This window comes from Pundamilia nyererei, unplaced genomic scaffold (assembly GCF_000239375.1).
Source record: "Pundamilia nyererei isolate P.nyererei 1_Seehausen unplaced genomic scaffold, PunNye1.0 scaffold00010, whole genome shotgun sequence".
NCBI lineage: Eukaryota > Metazoa > Chordata > Actinopteri > Cichliformes > Cichlidae > Pundamilia > Pundamilia nyererei.
Genome location: NW_005187411.1, coordinates 1,360,638 through 1,379,924, shown reverse-complemented (window position 1 = coordinate 1,379,924; position 19,287 = coordinate 1,360,638). Strand labels below are relative to the sequence as shown.

Below are 19,287 nucleotides of genomic sequence, written 5' to 3'. Positions count from 1 at the left end.
GGGGGCAAAAAAACCAACAACCTGGCATCAGTGTCGCAGAGGAGCCAATAATATTTTGTTCCGGTGCATGTTTCAGATGCCAGACATAATTAATTAAATCATCCATAACAAACAGCAGTCCTTTCATACAAGTGCTTACAGAGAGAAGGCAATGGAAAACAATGATATTAAAATCCAGCTGGATAATGGTGCACTTTTCAAATCTACATTTGTAAAGGGGATCAGATTACCAGCCATTTTCAGTGGGTAAATCATAATCTTGATAGCATTAAATGAATCATTATTAAATTAATCCACTAATAGCTCAAGCTCTGAACCTAGCACTCATGAGATTCTGGTTGCATCAACTTCAGCTGTATAATCAGCTGAATATTAAAAGGAAAAAAGAAGTAGCTCAGCAGACCTAATTGGGCTGCCAAACACTTCTATATATGGCCAACACAGAGTATGTATAGAATTATACTGACCAATGGCCAGCATATGATCACATTTGCAAGTCTAAGTACAGAGCAACACAATCACAGCATCTTACCGGTGAAACAGGAAAGCTCTAGCCTGGGCAGGACCACCACTTAGGATAAGTACTTCCTGCCAGAGAGATTAGACAGTAAGATGAACACACAGCCTGCCAGGCCATTTCTCACTTCATGAGGGCAGACCTTTCGAAAGGCTCCACAGCCACAATCAATGAGTCTCATTAAGTATAGCAATTTGTTTAAACCGTGTGTTGGGTCACGATGATAGAAAACAGAACACAGGTGGTTATAACCACCTATCAGTGTTGTCCTTTGTGTACTGTAATAAAAGTAAAAGATGTGAGAGATGTGTTCGCTCTCCTCGGGAAAGCTATAACTGATATTGCAGACCCATCTCTCTCTCCTCAGCCCAAGGCGAGGATGCAAGGCACACAGGCAGGAGAAGGTGCATTTAAAAAAGAAAAACCATAGCGGAAGGTCAACATCCTGTGCTAAACAGCAGCTGTTTCCCAATGAAACCTGGACACCACCGTCCTAAACCAGGGCCTTCTGGTCACCACAACCTGCAGCAGCGGCAAGATCAGTTTTATTAAAGACACCAAAGTTAAATAGCTGAGCAAGTAAAGTATTATCTTGAAAACCAAATTTGTTCAATGCAAACATTACAGTCACTTGCAAATCAATCCTAATTCAACACTTAACAAAAAAAAGAATATGGTGATCATCACAAATGCATTGAGGACATGCAGCAAAGGTTTTCTGTGGTGGGTTTGTGGTGAGGGATCCAAAAACTGCAGGTCACTCACTGGAAACAATCACATTAACTATCAGAAATATGCAAGCTCTATTTTTGTAACACTTAACAGTCAGTGTAAATGAACAAACCTGTGTACCTCTGTGTTTGCTATTGATTATTAAGCCTTGCTACGCCGGAGAAGTGGATGGTTTTGAATATTCAGACAATAATCAAAATATATTTGAAAAAAGTGGAACAGAGAAAAGAGGGTGAAGTCAGAGCGAAACATGGAGAAAGGAAAAGACAGAAACAGAGCAGTAGGTGGTTGAAGCAGGCAGCAAAGACTCCAGCAATGACGGCAGCGACCAGAGCAGCATGCCAAACCTTTGGAGTCATTTCCTGCTTCGTCGAAGACTTTTATGGAATTTTAGCAGCGTAGCTAACGTCACAATGAGGACAGACAGCAACAGGAGAGACAGTTCAGGCCTATACTCTATACAACTTCCTCTCCCTCGCTTTCTACTCTAATTTCTTCTTCTTTGCAGGAAAAAGATGTATCTTTTTATTTTTTTCCTGCAAAGAAGAAGAAATTAGAGTAGAAAGCGAGGGAGAGGAAGTTGTATAGAGTATAGGCCTGCCACTTCTAAAACATTAATCGATTATGCACTTTACCCCAGTTTACCCAAACTAAAAGCTGCACAACTTCCTAATGTTGTTTGTACAATACTTGTTTTGCCTCCTAAATGGCGCAGAATTGCCTTTTAGAGAGGAGTGCAGCACTTTTAGAAAACATCAACAAAGTCAGAGAAAGCGCCAATGATTGAGCACAATGGCAGGATGAAAGGATTATAAGAGCAAGGGACGAGGGGTTGGTTAATCAGCTGGCTTTAAATACTGCTCTCCTGGAGTTTTGCAGGGAAATGGAAGCAGTGTCCGCTGCTGTGATCAATAGTGGAGTGCCTTCCTGGCATTTGTCTATTTAATCCATTATCGAAGGCCATCTGAGCCTGCACTGTGGATGGGAGACCTGCAGCACAGAGGAAGGGTTGAATGATGAAAGCAGGATGCATGCGGTTGACACACACCCACCAACCCACACAACCATACTCGCATGTGGAAACACATGGACAAATACTACTAATAGGAACAAATGTATAGCCTGTTGTTCTTTGCATAACAGGCAGACAACACACACAAACACGCTCATAAAACTATTATACGTACTGTGTGTGCAAATATACCCTATCACACATATTAACAAATGGTGCTGACAGCAAACAAAACAGTGCTATCATCATTGTGGAAAGCAGCTGAAAAAACTGAGTCAAAAGGTGGTTCCTTCATTTTAAAATGCAAAAGACCAAAATACGAAAAGAGGAGGGAGTGTGAGACAGAGGCCTTGCTTGCAAACACTCTTACACCTGTGTTCTTTCTCAAAGCACCATGTGAGAAATGCTATCTATGTATAACCACTACGACCAAGCCACCAGCAAATCCAACAGCGAGTACCCGACAACACTTGAAGGGTGTTTAGTGTGCAGCACTCTCACTACCGAGAGCTGCGAGATATGGAAACAGGTTACTGAAAACGTCTTGCTTTTCATTTCCCCCAAACTCAGAATGTAATTTGAACAAACAATTCATATTGTACACCAACACAGTAACAAAACTTCAACTAAGATAAGAAGTGCGTGTTCAAAGCAGCCAAAATTCTGTGTGACAATAATAGTGCATGCTGTCCTGCAAAGTGCAGTCATGTGGATAACTTATACTGTCTATTGGTTAATGATTACAGTGGAAAACAAACTCGTGTTTAGGGATAGAAGAAAGTCCCAACAGTCTCCATTAAACATGTTAGAAAGCACAAAAACATCAAACCATCAGAAAGCAATTTAATGCTACTACACAAGCTCTGCTCTACCTTGAAGTATACTTGAGTAAGCCAAATTAACTGCAGAAAGGTTGCTTGCAACATGACAGTATGGAAAAGATTCCAATATATTTTATGAATGTAAACAAGGCTGAAGCTACAGCACTTTTTTATTGTTTGATGGGATGTGACAAAGGCACAAACAAATATGTGAACCCACGTCCTCCTATTTTACAGCCAACATCAAGCTTAACAAATCAAAACTATTTTCAGTTGTGGACGTGAAGACCTCAAGTCACTGGATTCCTTAGGAGATTAGAAGAATAAAAGAATAAGTCATCAATGACAACATCCTTACAAACAGGAAAACAGAAATTAGAGATGGTGAAAACAAAAGATAGCCAATCAGCCTTGATGCGGCCTCTGATACATGATGATTTAACTGTAATAAAACTGGTCTAACCTAAAACACCTTTTATGTTACGATATAAACCTATCATATCCCATGTATGAAACGTAATGACGCACAAACACCAACAAATGTTTGATGTGCTTTCCGTACACTACATGGCCAAGAAGGTGAAGAAAAGTTAACTCAGAGAAAGCGACAAAGCCATGCCTTGAGTCGAGTCGGAGCAGAAAGACCAATGAATTCATCTCGTCCCACGCTCGTCAGCAACACTTCCCTCTCCTAGCAGAGATGCCACTCCGCACAGTCGACCACAGCGAACAAAGACCTCAATTATGTGGAGCTCTAACAGGAGAGCTAAAAACAGTACCATGGGCAGGGAATAAAACCTTGGAGCGCTGCAGGAATTCTGAGCATTCAAGCGTCGTCAACACACAACAAACTGTCACTCCCAAATGGCACTGCAACCACCACCACCACCGCTACTGACCTTTCTGCAGACTGCATGAAACAGGGCTGTGTTCAAGTGGCTGGAACAGAAGACTCTTATGCTTACTTTCACCCAAACTTGTCAAGTGCATAACTGCAGCTACACAACAGTGCATGAAAGAGTGGGGGGAGGGAAACAGTGTATGGTTCATTTTATACCTTGGGTTACTGACCCATATATGCTGCAGGGTAACAAAGAGCAACATTAAGCCCCGTTTGAGCTGGTTGCAAGCAACTTTTATTCTCATTAAGCAATTTGCACAGGCAAACCAACAGGCTGCCCTTTATTTTCAAAAACAATAGCAAACTGTGTCCAGACTCTAAACTGATCCCCTTCCTCTGACTTTCCTTCTGATTCCTAAATCCATACTTTTAAGCTTTGCCCATATAGACTTTGTGCTTTCACAAGAAGAGCTGTGTTTCTGTGTGGATGCTCACATCTAATTTGAAGAGAAGTAGTATTTACTGCCCAGCAAACATGAACAGATAACACAAATCAGCCACATGTCAGAAATTCACCAGTGGCAGGATGACACAAGGAAAGGTTTATTACAACAGGAATACATCTAATTATGTATCTGCTTATTGACTGTGGATTGCTTTCTTGTGTTAAGACCACGCGGTGCCTGTTTATTACACTTTAGATTAGCTGATTAAAATAGTCACAACCACTCCAGCAAGCAGCACACTCGCATACCTAACTTCTCCACCAGTTTGAGCATGACTCCACCGATGTGGATTTCCCCAGTGACCCTCAGCGACACGTCCCTGTAGAGGTCGGTGACATGAATCTTCAACTCCCACGTCCCGTCGGCATAGCAGCCATCGGGCATCCGGATCCCATCCAGCGCCATCCTGCCAAACAGAGCCAAAGTTTGAGGGACTGAAAGAGAGAGGGGAGCAAAGGTCTTATCTAACCTTTGTCACACTGATGTGAAGAGAAGCATTTTGGCCACTGTAAGTAAATACATGTGTCGCAACCCCCAATGCATGCTTTCAAGACCTTGAGTAAGAAGCCTGTTAGATGCTTCAAACAGAAGGCTGATTTCCTTAGCATGGGTACATTTACTTTAGTAGTTTACTAAAAACATGTTACTTGCTCAGTTCTTGAAAGCACAAACCTACTGTGCTTTCAATTATGACATTATCATGTCATTAGGGTGAACAACACAGGCATTTACAAGGGACAGGGGGTATTTTGAGATACAATTGGTGCACATTGTGGGGAAATCCAGGATACAGTGTTTCCAGTGGAGTGTGCAAGGTCACTGTGGGAAGTGTTACCTTCTGTGATGAAAGAATTTACCGATTGCCACAAACATCTGAATGTTGGTATAATAGTTAACCCCCATTCAGCCACTTTTTAATTACTTCTTGAAAACACTTCCACGCTTATGGCAAAGCTGTAGTTCTGACAGTTGTGGTGAACATTTGACCCTTGGAGAATGATTAAGTGAAGCAGGACGGAATTAACCGTTTTTCCATCGCGCCACATCTCTCGCTGGGAAGAAGACGAGCTCTGCTGTTGGAGGACCGCCAAAAAGTTACAGTATAGCCAATTTGTCATTCCTTGATCGGAGAGTGTCCGACAGATCAAAACAGCCGTCCAATCAATAAAAAACAGAACAAAGGCTATAGTCCCGAGGCTACAAGTTAACCAGAGGCCTTTGGCAGCGGTTATTTACACAGAAGTGCCGGTTCACCTGTTAAAAATAACGGTAAAAGCAGCCTTACAAATAGGCAGAGAGGGGGAAATTATGTAAGCAGAGCTCGTACAACAAACTACCCGGCCCCGTGTTGCACATTCACCGAGTCGGTCCGTAAAGCGGTAAGTTCAGAAGAAAGTGTCTCTAAAAGCAGACAAGCCTCTTAAATTAGCCGGAAAAGTTATTAATATTGAACGTTTTATTGAACGCAGCACAGGCTGTAGGAGGAAAAAGAAAAAGGTTTTCTTTTTATGTATTTCACAGCAGAGAACGGGCACAGCTTTGAGGTCAGCATTTAACTCTGAACACTCACCTTCACAAAGACGAAAAAACGCTGAAGCAGTCGTCTACACGGTAGAGAATAAGTCCCCCGTCTTTAAATCATGTAGAAAGTCTGTAAAAGGAATAAAAAAAGAAGAAAGAAATCCCCGAAGAACTCGCTGAAGAAGTGAAGTATCCCAAACTGTTTTCCCGCAGGCTTCGGCTTAATGGAGTCCAGCCTTCTCCTTTCCTCCCTCCCTCTCTTTCCAGCAGTATAACGTCACCGTCACTTCTCCAATCCCACTTTTCCTTTCATACTGGGAGCTTTTCTGGTCGCGTACTGGTCCCTTTGTCGCCTCTCACACACGTAACACTCGAAGCTTTCAAATGATTTGTGTGCCTCTGTGTGTGTGAGAGAGAGTCGCCTCCCTCCCGATACTTTATGCGACGTTGTAGAAATAATAATTAGCGTGACATTTAACTATTACTTAATTAAAATGCAATAAAACAGGACATTAAAAAAAGGTAAAAATAATTGCATCAAAATGAACTCAAAAGTAAAAGTGCGGTGCTGATAGATATACCAGTAATGTATATCCCCTATATATAGTACAGTATTTTAATATTTTTAGTAAATCCATGATGGAAGAAAATCGTGTGATTTTCATTATGTATTTCTGCCAACTTTATATAGCTACAGATTGGAGCTTTAAGCAACAGGAATGAAAAAAAAAAGTACTTCTACAAATATATCATCTTCCTTATTCTAGATCTTAAATGCAGCATATGAGACATAAAATCCAACATAATGGCTCAGGTTTTAAAAAGCTGTCTGACAAGTCCATACATTTATTTGACAATCACGCCATCTAAAAATATAAGTCATGTGTGAATGTGAGCTATATGTGCAAGCTGTTTTATTACAGCTTTGCTTTCTGGAATAAGAAATTCATCCGTTTCTGGTAGTGTTATTAGACATGCAGTTAAGATCTCAAGCTACCTTTTATGGCAATAGTGCTGCTGAGCCTTGCAGCAGCATCCAGGGATCTTTGGTTCTTTATTCATGGGAGTAAGTGGACAGAATAACAGGGAATTTTGGTTTCATCACTTTTCCAATGTGTTTTTCCAAAATCCCACTTTACTGATAGCCATAAATACTGTTATTTTCTTTAAGTGAACACTATTTCAGCCAGTCGATTAATATGAAGTGTGGAAATTAGCCAAGCAATGCAGATCCCTCTGTTCTTTGCTGACATTGAAACATTTGGCTGTAAAATTTGAGCCTGTGAAGAAAACTTCCTCACAAATATTTATTTTTATCTAATAGAAAATAATATACCAGAGCATAAGACGTAAAACTCCAGACAAGAAATCTAAAAAAGAAGAAATGGTTCAGTAGTGAATAAATAATCTTAATTAGATTATCCAATTCCACATCACATATTATCTTTTGTAAACTATATTTAACTGTCTCTAAGCCACTAATTACACTGTATTAGAAACTAATTGAATTACAGAAGCATCACATGTTGAGTGCTGATAAATCATCAGTAACTGCAGAGAAAAGGGAACACTGGGAGCTTTTACACATGCTTTCTGTGAGGTGATCAAATGAAAACTTTGTGGGGGGGGGGAATCAGAAAGCCAGCCATCTCCTTTCTCTCCAGAGCAGCAGAACAATACCCGCTCTCCAAGTGAGATGCAGTAAAGGGCCATGAATCATCAGTGTTTCTGGCTCTGTCTTCTGATGAACTCACTGAGCTCCAATCCTCCAGCTCAGGAATCTGGGCCTTCAGACTACGGTCGGCATCAAAGCGATTTATAACCGCTCTCCTTGCAGCTCCGACCCCCTCGTCAGTGTCTGGCAGTCGACCCATTGCCTTTTATAGGCTGTGTTTTAATTGCAGAGTAAACATTTGAGTCAGCCAGATGCAGAGCAGGAGAGTCAGATGGAGAGCTGGCTTGGCTGCTGGTGATGTGGATGAGGACAGAGGAGGTATAGTGGAGGAAGCAGAGCAGTGAAGGAGGTAAGGGTAGGAGGTAGCGGGGTGCTCAGGGATTCACATTTATTGGGTTTTTTTGGCATTTGTGGTTGTAGATGGCTGTAGTACATTCCATTTTTCCTTAAAGGTATATAAGTGAACACAACAGAGCAGTCATGAATATATTTAAGCATATTAATACTGCCAAAAATAGCTCAACTAGGTAAGAGCAATAGATGGAAATGACTTAAGAGGAAGGACACTGGACAGCTGGTCACTGTGGTCCTGTTTTTTTGAGTATTATCATTAGATGACCAATGACTGACCTCTTGTGGTCAAACACAGAACAACAGGGCCTTTTGTGAGTCACCTCTAACTGGTCCCATCTGTGAGCCTCGCCTTTGCAGATGTTGCTAAACTGCATTAAACTCGCCCCCAGTGGAAGCCACAACAGCTTTAATACAATGCAGGCTATTCACAATCTATAAGTCGGCTTTGTTGTTCACTTCAGGGGGCGCCTCGGAAAGAATCTGGTCTGAGTTTCAGATGAACAAACGCTTCTTTTGTCCTCAGTCTGGAAATGAGAAATGAAAGCATCGTCCTCCTCCACAAAAAAAGTTTCCAATCTCAATATTTTACTCTGATTATTAAAAGTAAAAAAAAAAAAAAAAAAAAAAAAAAAAAAAAGACAGTTAATGAAGTACTGATTACATCCAAATTGGAATACTTTATAAAAAGGACATTTATACAGTGTTTTGGATGGCAGTTAGAATCCAATACAGGCATGAGTTATTGCACAGCTCCTGGGACATTTCTCCAGATCACCATATCCCTCATCATCCCATTTCATTCAACACACCCACAGTTTAATGTACATCCATTTCCCCAAAAGCCATTTATAAAGGTCTTTAGTCTGTGGACACCTGTGCTAAACTGTTTAATTATGGCTTTAATCTGGTATTGACAAGAGTGTTGAAGCTACAAAACATGTACAAGCAGACATTTCCCTGATACTTGTGGTATCTTTGACAAGACAAAAAAAAAAAAAAAAAAAATGTATTGTTGTCATTCAAAATGTTGTACATCAAAATCTCATACAGTGAAACTTACAGCATATTTTACCAAAATTATCTTTAATGCGCTCCAGTTTCTTGCCTGTGACACGTTTGAAAATAAGCCTAAATATGAAAATGTGCAAATTTTCACACAAGTTTTAGAAACAATGTTATTGTTACAACTACGTATTTGCTGTGTTGAAACTCACAATGTTTGACTCAATGAATGCAAAGCAAGAACAGCACTGTGTATTTGAAATACATATCCAGATTGTTTTATGCACCGTAACAGACGGGAAGTAAAGAATAAATAAAAAGTCAAAAACGGGCTGTGTTAAAATAGTTTCTGTGCAATTTATAGCCCATGAATGTTCAAGAGCCACCAGATCAAATACAGTAACACTTAACTACCCCCCTCCCTTATTAGACCCAGCTTCTGCACTACTTCCTGGTTATCTATCAGGTGATCTCCACAAGGCAGCCTGGTTTAAGTCAGTAGGCCTTTGTACACAAAACACAGAAGTTAAAGAAACGACAGTCAGCGACAGCCCTTGTGTGGCACAGTAAAGCTGCAGCTTGCACCATAACAAATTCAAAAACAACTGATTACTACATTACAATAAGCAGAACACAAGTTAAAGTTGACAATGACAGAAAGGCTCGTCTGTCACATAAATATTTACGAGGACAGTTTCATTTCATAATCTACAGCAAATAAAATCTATTCATTAGAAAAGCCAAAAGCAATCACACGTTTTTAGTCAGAATAAAGTTTCTTGGATGTGTGTTGGCACGCAGCATTATTCTTGTCCCAACAATCCATTTACTATTAATTTGACACCATGCAAAGTGAGTAAGCACTAACTTGTGCTGAATCAGTACTTTGAATTATAGCTACAATAACCCCCATCAGTACTACTATTATATTTTTATATGTAAAATTTTATGATTTTCCATCATTTGTCATCCTTCTTTTCTATTTCAACTGAATTTGTAAGTGAACGATCAAGCTAGCAAAGTGTGACCTGTGGACAAAAAAAGGCAAACAAGACATTTGTTTTTATAATGAAGGTAACGTTTAAAAATTAAATAATCTACTCTACTTTTTTAACTCCAGGCCAACCGCAATTTTGCCTTAGCATTAATTGAGCAGGGCATCTAATAAAAGGTGACACATACAAGTTATTTGGCCACAAGCTCAAATCCCTTTTTTTTTTTTCTGAGGTAACATCCAGTTTAAGATCCCCAAAGTGTCCGAAAGTTACTAGGAAAAAATATTTCTGTATTTGTTTTAAGAAAAAATACATCTAGTACCAATGATTCATCAATACAAAGCCACGCGGACAAAAATCATCTCCATAAGTTATCCCTAAAATAGAAGCTTGTATTTAGGAGGAAATAGTGATATTGTTTCGAGTGAGTATGTAAGATTTAGATTTTAGACTATGGTTTAGATCTCTACACTGTAAGAAAATAAGTAAATACAATTTAGTCACTGTGTTTGTAAGACACATCTGCCCCCTTGGTACTGCACTATTTATCAGTGACGATTAAACAGAAAGGAAAATGTTATACTCTATTTGTGCAGTATAAAACTAGTGTTTTACTTGGGCTTTATTTGGTGCACTCTATTTCAAGACTCAAATAATTGAAAATTTAAAAAAAATAGAGGGAAAAAAAGTACCAAAATAATAATTATTATAATAATTTGCCAAAATAATATGATTTAATTATAATGCATTATGTGTCTTTTATGCGGGAAAGTAAAGAAATATTATATATTACACATTGCCTTTGTTTGCTCCCATGGGTTTCTTAGCATGCAGTAGCTAAATATTCAACTTGAAGAAGAGAACTTTGCCAAAAATGTTCTTTTCTTTATGTTTGTGTGTGCGCGCGCATTTGTGTAACAGAGAAAAACAAACAAACAAAAATATCAGACATAACTTGACACCTTAGTGACTGAGGCTTAGTCAAATGTGCCCCAAAGTTTCAGACAGAGTCTGTAGCTGAGCAAATTGACTTAGGTATTGTTTTACATGAAATCGATGGACATGATAGACACAGTTCAGCTGTTGAAATTCACACTGGGAATGAAGTTAGAAGTCTCTTCCTCTGGGTGCAACAATCACCTATGCATCAGTGCTTTTGTTCCTAAATAAGAGTTCCTGGTCCACCGGATCCACCATCAGGGTAAGCAATTGTGCAGAACGTAAAAAACAAACAAAAAAGATGAAAAGTTTGGAAGAAAGTTCTGAGTCTGTAAGTAATGATTCCCAAGTATTAAAAGTGCTTGATCGGGAGCCAAACAAAGACAGGATTTTTTTTAGCGTATTTAAGTTTGTAAGCAATCAAAAGTAATGAACAAAGTCACTTTATGTGTCACAAGAGATGCTTTCACTCTTTCAGTGTTGTGTTCCGTTTTAAAAAGCATGCTGCCTCACTCTGGATCCGGGGTATCTGCTGGGTTAGAGGGTGTCGCCTTCTGTTTATATATGAAGGTCAACAAGAAGAGAGCTATGTCATGTGAGCACCAGTAGCTTGTGTGTGAGGTCACTGCTGACCAGTAGCGGCTCTCCACCAGACCCTCTCTGAGCTCAAAGTCAATGCGACGCTCAAGCTCCACTGCAAGACAGAAAAACAAATGAGTAAAAACAGGAAGTATCAAGACAAATGCATAATAATACATGATTAAAAACAGACACCACATGACATCAATAGCCTGCACATAAAAGATGTCCATAGCCACACTGACATCTAGTCGACCGAGCACGTAGTGAGTGAAAGTGTGAATCTGCCTGGAAACCAAGGGCACATCATGCTGATAGTAGTGCCTTGTTCATCACACAGCAGACATGCCCTAGATTACTCTGCTTTATCCAGTATCCGTTAACTTCACTTACTACAAATAAAAAATCATTTTTATTTAGTCTAAGGAGCTTGGAAAGAAAGTGACTGGACTTCATTACATTTCTTAAAAGACATCACCTCTCATCCGCGAAGCTTCTTCAGTTCTAAAAAGAACTACCATGACCCTGAAGACATCATTTTTATTTATGTATTTTTTCACATTTTCATATTTTTAGACTAAACTCATTAATATCACGAATCAAGAGAACAGTAGGTTTATTTTCATAGACATCTACTCTATCCTCCTTCTTTATGCAAAGAGCAGTCGCCCCCTGCTGGCTATGAGAAAGAATGCAGGTGTAGGCCGTTTGTCACTTTCTCTGGAGGCTACAAACATCCTTTTCTTTTAAATAAAAACAAAAAACATTACTATATTACTACACTATACTATAACTATGTTACTGCATTATTTATTTATTTATCTTTAAATCTAATTTAATTAGATTTAATCTAATCTTGAGTACAGTGAACCTCAGTGCCATTTCAAAAACAAAATACTTAATAAGAAAGTTAACAGATGGATGTGGATGATATACTTTTTTGCCTTATTTACAAACCAAAAAAAAGAAAAGAATATAAACATTACTCGAGGGATAAGTGAACTTACAGGATGTGTCAGCAGTGGGTGAGGTGGGTCGAGTCAACATAGAGAGGCCGTATGCTGACTGACTTTCTGTGCGCTTTTGCTCCTCTTCTTCAACACTTGCTCCACCCTCAAGTCCCAGAGACACTGAAGGCTGGCTGTTGGAGCGGGAAAAACGTGAGAAGAGGATTCCTCCAATGCCCTTTCCTATGCTTGCTGCTCCTGTAGTGTCGGAATAAGACAGTAGATAAAGGTAAAGTGCCTATATTATGATTTCAAAGTATAAATGCATTCATTATTATAAAAGGAGCATATTCCTCTCATTTCCACTTGATGGCACTGTGGAGCTAAAACTGTGATTTGAAAAAACAAAACAAAACAAAAAAAAAACTCATCTTACCTACATACAACGACCTCTTAGGATAAAATAGATTCATTAATTACAGAGTACAAATAGCACAGGGATTTTTTTCCCAGCTCTCACTCTGAGCACATAGTTGTCATCAGAAATTAAAAGAACAGTCAACAACCTGCACTGATCAGCGACAGTATTACGAACATAGACGAGTCAAGTGTATAAAATTATCTCAGTACAATGCAAAGTTCAGCTGGAAATCCTTGGATCCTCGCATTCACATGGCTATTAATTCAACAGCGAAAACTCACTTAAGCATTTTTTCAGACTAACACATCAATTACCTTTTACCACAGTAGTCTGTTCCTTCAGGTTCATCTAATCTTATCCTGAAGTAGTGAACAACCACAGACACTTTGATCCTGAACAGTCATTACTCTAAACTTCCTTACAGACTATTTTTAAATTCTTTCAAAGTGTATAACTGATGCTGGATAACAAACACTTGTAATAACATAAACACATGTGCTCAGTTTGTGTTGGACTTACCCAATATGCTGGCCTTGCCCAAATTAGTGATTGACTCCCCATAGTGCCTCCGGGGTAGGACAGGTGATGTACTGGGGCTGGGGATGCTTTCTGTATCCGACGTGGGATCTTTAACAGGGTTGAGAAAAGTAGGCCTGATCTCATCATAAGTTGTGGGGTTAGTGGCGCTACACCTGATGAATACACAGACCACAAATAGTCAGAGAATAATTACTTATAAAATATTAAGAGTCCATTCAAGGAATAGCAGGGTGATAAAATTCAGGTTGTTACCAGTGTATCTGAACAGGTGCAATGTTGCTATAATGTTTCAAGATGAGTGGCTCCAATCTGTAGGCCTAAAAAGGCAGTAAAACAGGAGTTATTGACATTGCACAGTGGAAAAAACAAAAAACCTAAACTCTTCAGAACAAAGCGCGCTCTAAATTCATGCAGACAAAACTAAATCTTGACTTAAGCACAGTTACATTACATCCACCACATTTCATGTGCATTCAGAAAAAACGTGTGCTCACCAGCAGAGTTTAAGTTTGCTCTCACAGCTAACTTTTATCCTTTAAGTGCACTTTCCCAGACACAGAGCAGCCAAAGTGTCAAGATGGACTGCTGTAGGACTGTATGGAGGTTGATCAACTTGAAATGTAACAATTTCATCAGCTAATATATTCACTTTAATAATTAATACAGCAAATGGAGGCCAATTCAGATTAATCGGAAGGGAAAAATGCACCTGCTATAAAAAAAAAAGCTTTATCATCACTCTGGGATTTTGGCTAGCTTAGCATTAGCATGCTGTCTGTGCAGATGCTTGCAAAGACCCAAAGTGCTGTTAGCAGCAAAATGCCGTTGTTTTTGTTCTGAATGTAAATAAAAATTAAAGTATCGTCCATATCTATGCTGTAAACTGCGCCACTAATTTCCTCCTCAGACACATGAACTGAAATCAGCTGTTTGTAGTGTAAATGGAACTGATAAGCCGACGCGATAGGTAAGCAGACCGATAATTCCAAAGAACTGAACTACTGGGAACCGGTTCTCGATTTCCTTTCCTGCTCATCTATAAAGGACAAGACAGTGATGGGTACAGTAAGGGTACTGACCACAGGGTCTGTGGGATGGAAGACATTGAAGAGCCTGCTACAGATTGAGGTGGGCAAGATGTGGTCTTGGTGAACACTGGTACCAGGGCGGATTCCTCTTAGTGCCAAAAATACTGCCAGAGGAGAACCCATGCAGAAGAAATTCTCTACCTGAGAAATGAAAGGTGCCAAGATTATTTACTGTAAATGTAGAAGTCTTTCGTATTTATACAGACAGGATTTATTTGTTGTGTAAATGCCACATTTAATTTGTTTTATTTCCTATATGGACATATATTCATTTATTTTAGGAGTACAGAGCATATTAGTTTAACACCTAAAAGTTTGTCAAAGATTCTTACACATTACAGTAGTGATATTTTACAAAGCAATATAGTACCTTAAATTTCAGGGCTGGGGGGGCTGAGGGTTTAGAGGCCTCAAGTGTGGCGAGTTGATTTTTCAGCTCTTGTAACCTGCAACAAGAAGCAAGTAAAGAAGCCCAAACTACACCTTATAAAGAAATTTGAAATTTCTAAACTCCAGCGTGAAAATCTCTTTCAATATTGATACCCATTGCCCCATTAACAAAAGAGGCCAGTCATCAAAAAGTCCCCTTTTCAGTCAGATCAATAAACCTTATTACAGCTTTTTCTTGTCTTACAAAGTTAATGGTGCACACAATAATGGCACTGTGCACACAGCGTGATGGGCAGTGGCCAGCTGATGTATTACTCTGCAGCCCACACACACTAAAAACAAACAAGCAAAAATAAAACTTTAAAATAGGGCACGAGAAGAGCAGCATGCAGCACATGGCGTATTTATTTTAAATAAATATATAACTGCTCACCCAACACGCACACGCACACACACAAAATTATTAGGCTTGATGTTAAATTTAAGGATATAAACTGAGTGACAGTAACACTGAGCCACTGATGTTATGGCATAGATGATTAAGGGAAACATTCGGAGTAAAGTAAAGTTCAATTAATCAGATTTTTGGAGGTAAAATAAACATTTAATTATGAGCTTTTCATTAAAATTTAGTATGAGTGGCTATTTTTTTAAAATATTTTAATAAACATGTTAAATTTAACCTATCTAATTCGACTACAAAGCTGAATTGGGGAGGGGGTTCTCAAGGCTCCTTGACATTAACCGCTTTAAACTCATATCTTTTAGGATCCAAACAGACACAACTGAACTGAACACAACTATACATACAGCCCCTGAGAGTCATTAACCTACAAAGGAAAGCTCTACCTGTTCCTTGTTTGCCTCTGCTGCTCTAAAAGGTGCCTCTCTTCATAGGACATCCAGCGAAGGTCTAGGTCCTCCTCCACAACGCGATGCTCCTGCAAACAAAACCGCACGGGATCCCAGCCAGTAATGATGTCATACGCGATGACACAGCCAAGAGAGTGAGACACGATAGACACTTTGCCACCCTTTTTCTCGAAATCAGGGTTCCGTGAACAGAAAAGTGAGTAGAGCTTGTTCAGCTCCTCTGTTAGACCCTTGGTAATCTGGAGAGGGAGAGAATGTGAAATAATGAGAAGAGACGAAGAGAGAGCACCAGGGACTCTAATTACTGAATCTGTATGACTCTTACTTCATCCCGGTAAAGAGGGCTGTTGTAATACATGATATCCATGGCACTGCTGTTGAGAAGGTCTCTCAGTCCTCTCACTTTGTCTGGTGTGATCGAGTCTACCGTATCTGCAGAAACATACCCACATCTGAGCACAAAAAAAAGAGCTAACGACAACAGACTATTGTTCATATACTGTATGCAGTCATCAAAAATGTATTTCTTCCACAAAAGACAACAACATGCATGCACACCTCCGTCCAGTGTGAGTTTGGAGCGCCACTCGACAGGCAGGAACTCCACATGTTCCTCATTGTGCTCTGAGAAGTGTTTCTCCTCCATCTTCCTCACACCTTCCCGCAGCCTAAACATACAATAACAAAACAGCATATAATGTATTTAACAACAATATTGCAGATATACAACTGAAGAGTGCATTTGGGAATATGCTGTTTAGTAACCATGTCATTGTCACTTTGTCTCAGGAGCAGTTTATTATAACGACAGATTCGAAGTCTAAATCTATATAGTCTTAGTCATACGACTGTCAGACAGAAAAGAATGATGCCCATTTTACTGATGCAGCTGCTTCCCTTGTGCAGCATGCATACAAAGGCTACACTGCTATTAGCCCTATATGGGACACCATTAGCTTGCAGGATACACTAAATACACAAAGAGAGAGGGGTGAGGCAGTTGTTGACATGGATAAATGGAGGTTGGGAGAGGCTTTTAAATGACTGCACTGTGAATAGAGCACCTAATGCAGGTTTTGACAGGACTTTCAGTGCAGGGGAAATGCTCAAAGGTCTGAGTGCTGCTTTACAGCTTTCCCAAGTTTTGTAAGGTTTTCCTTGCTTTTAGATTGGCTTTAATGAAGACAGTCAGGTTTGGCATTTGAGGATTAGCAGGTTTACACTGTCTGATTTTGTTTTAGGACATTGTAACTGGAACATCTCACCACAATTTGCTTCATCAACATACATGTAAGAGACTGAAAAGACAAATACCTAATATTACTTCAGGTAAAAAGAAGCAACCAAAAATCAAACAAATACATCAGGGTTAGGATGATTGTTTCTCTTGGCTGAGAAAGTGTGTGCGCTATAATCTACATGAAGATAGAAGAAATGTTTACAATATGTTTACAGTAAACATTTACATTGCAGCTTGACTGTGTACTTTATCTGCTTTATCTCCTTAGTTTGTGACACAGTGACAGTTCTGCACAAGTGTAATTAAAGCTTCCACACCTATGGTCCAAGGCTATTTCAGTTATTCCTTTAGATAAAAACAGACATATGAAAGGACTGCATCTAGCTTAAGCAACATATGATCAATACTGTATACACAGCTGAACTCCAGTGAGTTTAAAAGAGAAATTGATGCTGTGATAACTTACTTTATCAGATTTCTATAGACAGAAGTGTCTATTGTGCACTGTCATTTTAAGCTCTACATAATTTACAATTTTCTAAGTTCCTCATAACAAGATGTAACTTTTGAAAGACAAAAGAAACTCAGTAGGTTTATTCAAGTAAAGTATCAACACAGCATCAAGCTGACTGTTTTGTTTTTATGTGTCGAGTGCTCTATAGAAGATCCAAATAAAAGAGATACATCTTCCCACTGGCATGAAATCTGGACAGATGAAGGTTATATAACCAATAAGTATATAAAACACTGAGACAGAATGGCACGACTTGATTAGGAACTGATTAGGACTGGAAACATGGGCAAAAACTGTAACCACATTTTTGCCTATGTTTCCAGTCCTGGAAACAGCTGGTTTTATTCTGCAACATGAATCCTGTCATTTTTCTTTACTTAATTTTATAGAACTGCATTTCCCTGTTCTGTTGTGTCTATGTGTGTTATTTTTAAGGTTTGGTACACTGTGTGATCACACATTAACAACGCAAGTGTAAATTAACAGAACGGCATGAGCAGACCAAGAGTGAGAAAGATGGGTAGAGAAAATCAGGCAGGAGAAGAAAACAGAGTCTGCAGGAGTGGAGAGGGGAAAACTGAATGATTTAGTGGATACTGTTGTATGAGCAGTGCTTCAGTTATGCACTCTGACACTTCAGAAATGCACTAGCTACATAATTGGCAACAAAAGAAGACAGACAGGTATGTGTCAGGTTTATGTCAAATCCATCATATCACATTACAAAAAAACCACAACAAAATGATGTAAGCTTAGTTAGGAGCACAGAAACGTTAACACACAGAGAAACTATGAATCTACAAAAGAGGAACAAGAAGTGAGACTGTTTGTTTTTAGCAGAGAGAACATGAACTGTGACAGTTCCAACATTACACCACAGTATGTCCCAGGAAGACTTTTCTTACAATGCCTTTGACTTCATCTATACTAGGTTTTAATTTTATTCCGGATTCCATTGGAATGAAATTGAAAGTACTGCTATCATAAAAAGAACAAACATACAGGTATCAACTCACATTCCAGTGTTTTTAATAATGCGCCCCTGGTCCATCTTCTGTCCAATGCCATGAACCACAAAGACAATGTGCGTAGTCTGAGGGGGTCTGTCTTCGGGTGAGGCCTCCTCAACATAACCCCGATGGAGCCGCGTACCGCTGCTTGAGGCTAAAAGACAAGTAAGGACGGGGTTGGAGTTTCATTTTACAAAAGCAAGCTTTAAAAAGAAAAAAAATCCAGCTATTTAAACTTAGTGTTTTCTGTAGAACATTATTTAAAAAAACATTACAACTATGTTCACCAGAAAGCTATAAAAAGCTGCAGTGATGGAGTCCAAAGAGGCCAGTAGGTGAAACCTGGGAACCCTGCTGTGATTGTGGCTGCCAATGTGTCAATGGGGCCAAGTGTGTCACCTTATTTAGAATCTATAATCTAGTCTAGTCATGTGTTACACAGCAGGGTAATAGAATCTACTGGACTGCTGCCTGGTTAGCACTAAATGAACATCTCAGGTAAAATTGAAATAACCAGGTCCATTTTGTCCAATAACCTGAAAGCAGGAGAGATTAATGTGCTGTAGGGCTTGAAGACTGTAGATCAGAATAGAGTCATCCATCCGGATCAAACATCAATTGCTTTTTGTTATCTTTTCAGTAGCACATGGGCCCTTTAAGCACTTGGCAGATGGACACAGAGTGACCTCCTGGGCTAATCCAGTTAGGACACTGCGTTTAAATACCTGATGCAAACTACAAATGCATTAATATACAGGTCGTTGTGTGCA

The 19,287-nt window shown here is 39.3% G+C and overlaps 2 protein-coding genes across 7 annotated transcripts in view; both read right to left on the bottom strand.

Moving 5' to 3' along the window:
* Positions 1 to 6,274, bottom strand: part of fermt2 (FERM domain containing kindlin 2) — a 36,546-nt gene extending 30,272 nt beyond the window's left edge. For 2 of the 5 annotated variants that reach the window (XM_005723767.1, XM_005723768.1), the window contains exons 1-2: positions 6,000 to 6,273; positions 4,678 to 4,835 (exon numbers count right to left, since the gene is read on the bottom strand). In XM_005723767.1, coding sequence (XP_005723824.1) covers positions 4,678 to 4,834 — 157 coding nt within the window. In that variant the 5' untranslated portion in view covers position 4,835; positions 6,000 to 6,273. Of the gene's footprint in view, positions 1 to 4,677; positions 4,864 to 5,999 lie in introns of all 5 variants that reach the window. The other 3 variants (XM_005723766.1, XM_005723765.1, XM_005723769.1) reach the window with 3 other exon arrangements.
* Positions 6,275 to 10,672: 4,398 nt separating this feature from the next.
* ddhd1a (DDHD domain containing 1a) overlaps positions 10,673 to 19,287 on the bottom strand; it is an 18,209-nt gene continuing 9,594 nt past the window's right edge. For both annotated transcript variants that reach the window (XM_005723763.1, XM_005723764.1), the window contains 10 exons: positions 18,524 to 18,671; positions 16,312 to 16,421; positions 16,079 to 16,185; positions 15,730 to 15,992; positions 14,861 to 14,936; positions 14,482 to 14,631; positions 13,655 to 13,719; positions 13,382 to 13,554; positions 12,502 to 12,699; positions 10,673 to 11,609 (listed from right to left, as the gene is read on the bottom strand). In XM_005723763.1, the coding sequence (XP_005723820.1) occupies positions 11,425 to 11,609; positions 12,502 to 12,699; positions 13,382 to 13,554; positions 13,655 to 13,719; positions 14,482 to 14,631; positions 14,861 to 14,936; positions 15,730 to 15,992; positions 16,079 to 16,185; positions 16,312 to 16,421; positions 18,524 to 18,671 (1,475 nt within the window). In that variant the 3' untranslated portion in view covers positions 10,673 to 11,424. The remainder of the gene's footprint in view (positions 11,610 to 12,501; positions 12,700 to 13,381; positions 13,555 to 13,654; positions 13,720 to 14,481; positions 14,632 to 14,860; positions 14,937 to 15,729; positions 15,993 to 16,078; positions 16,186 to 16,311; positions 16,422 to 18,523; positions 18,672 to 19,287) is intronic.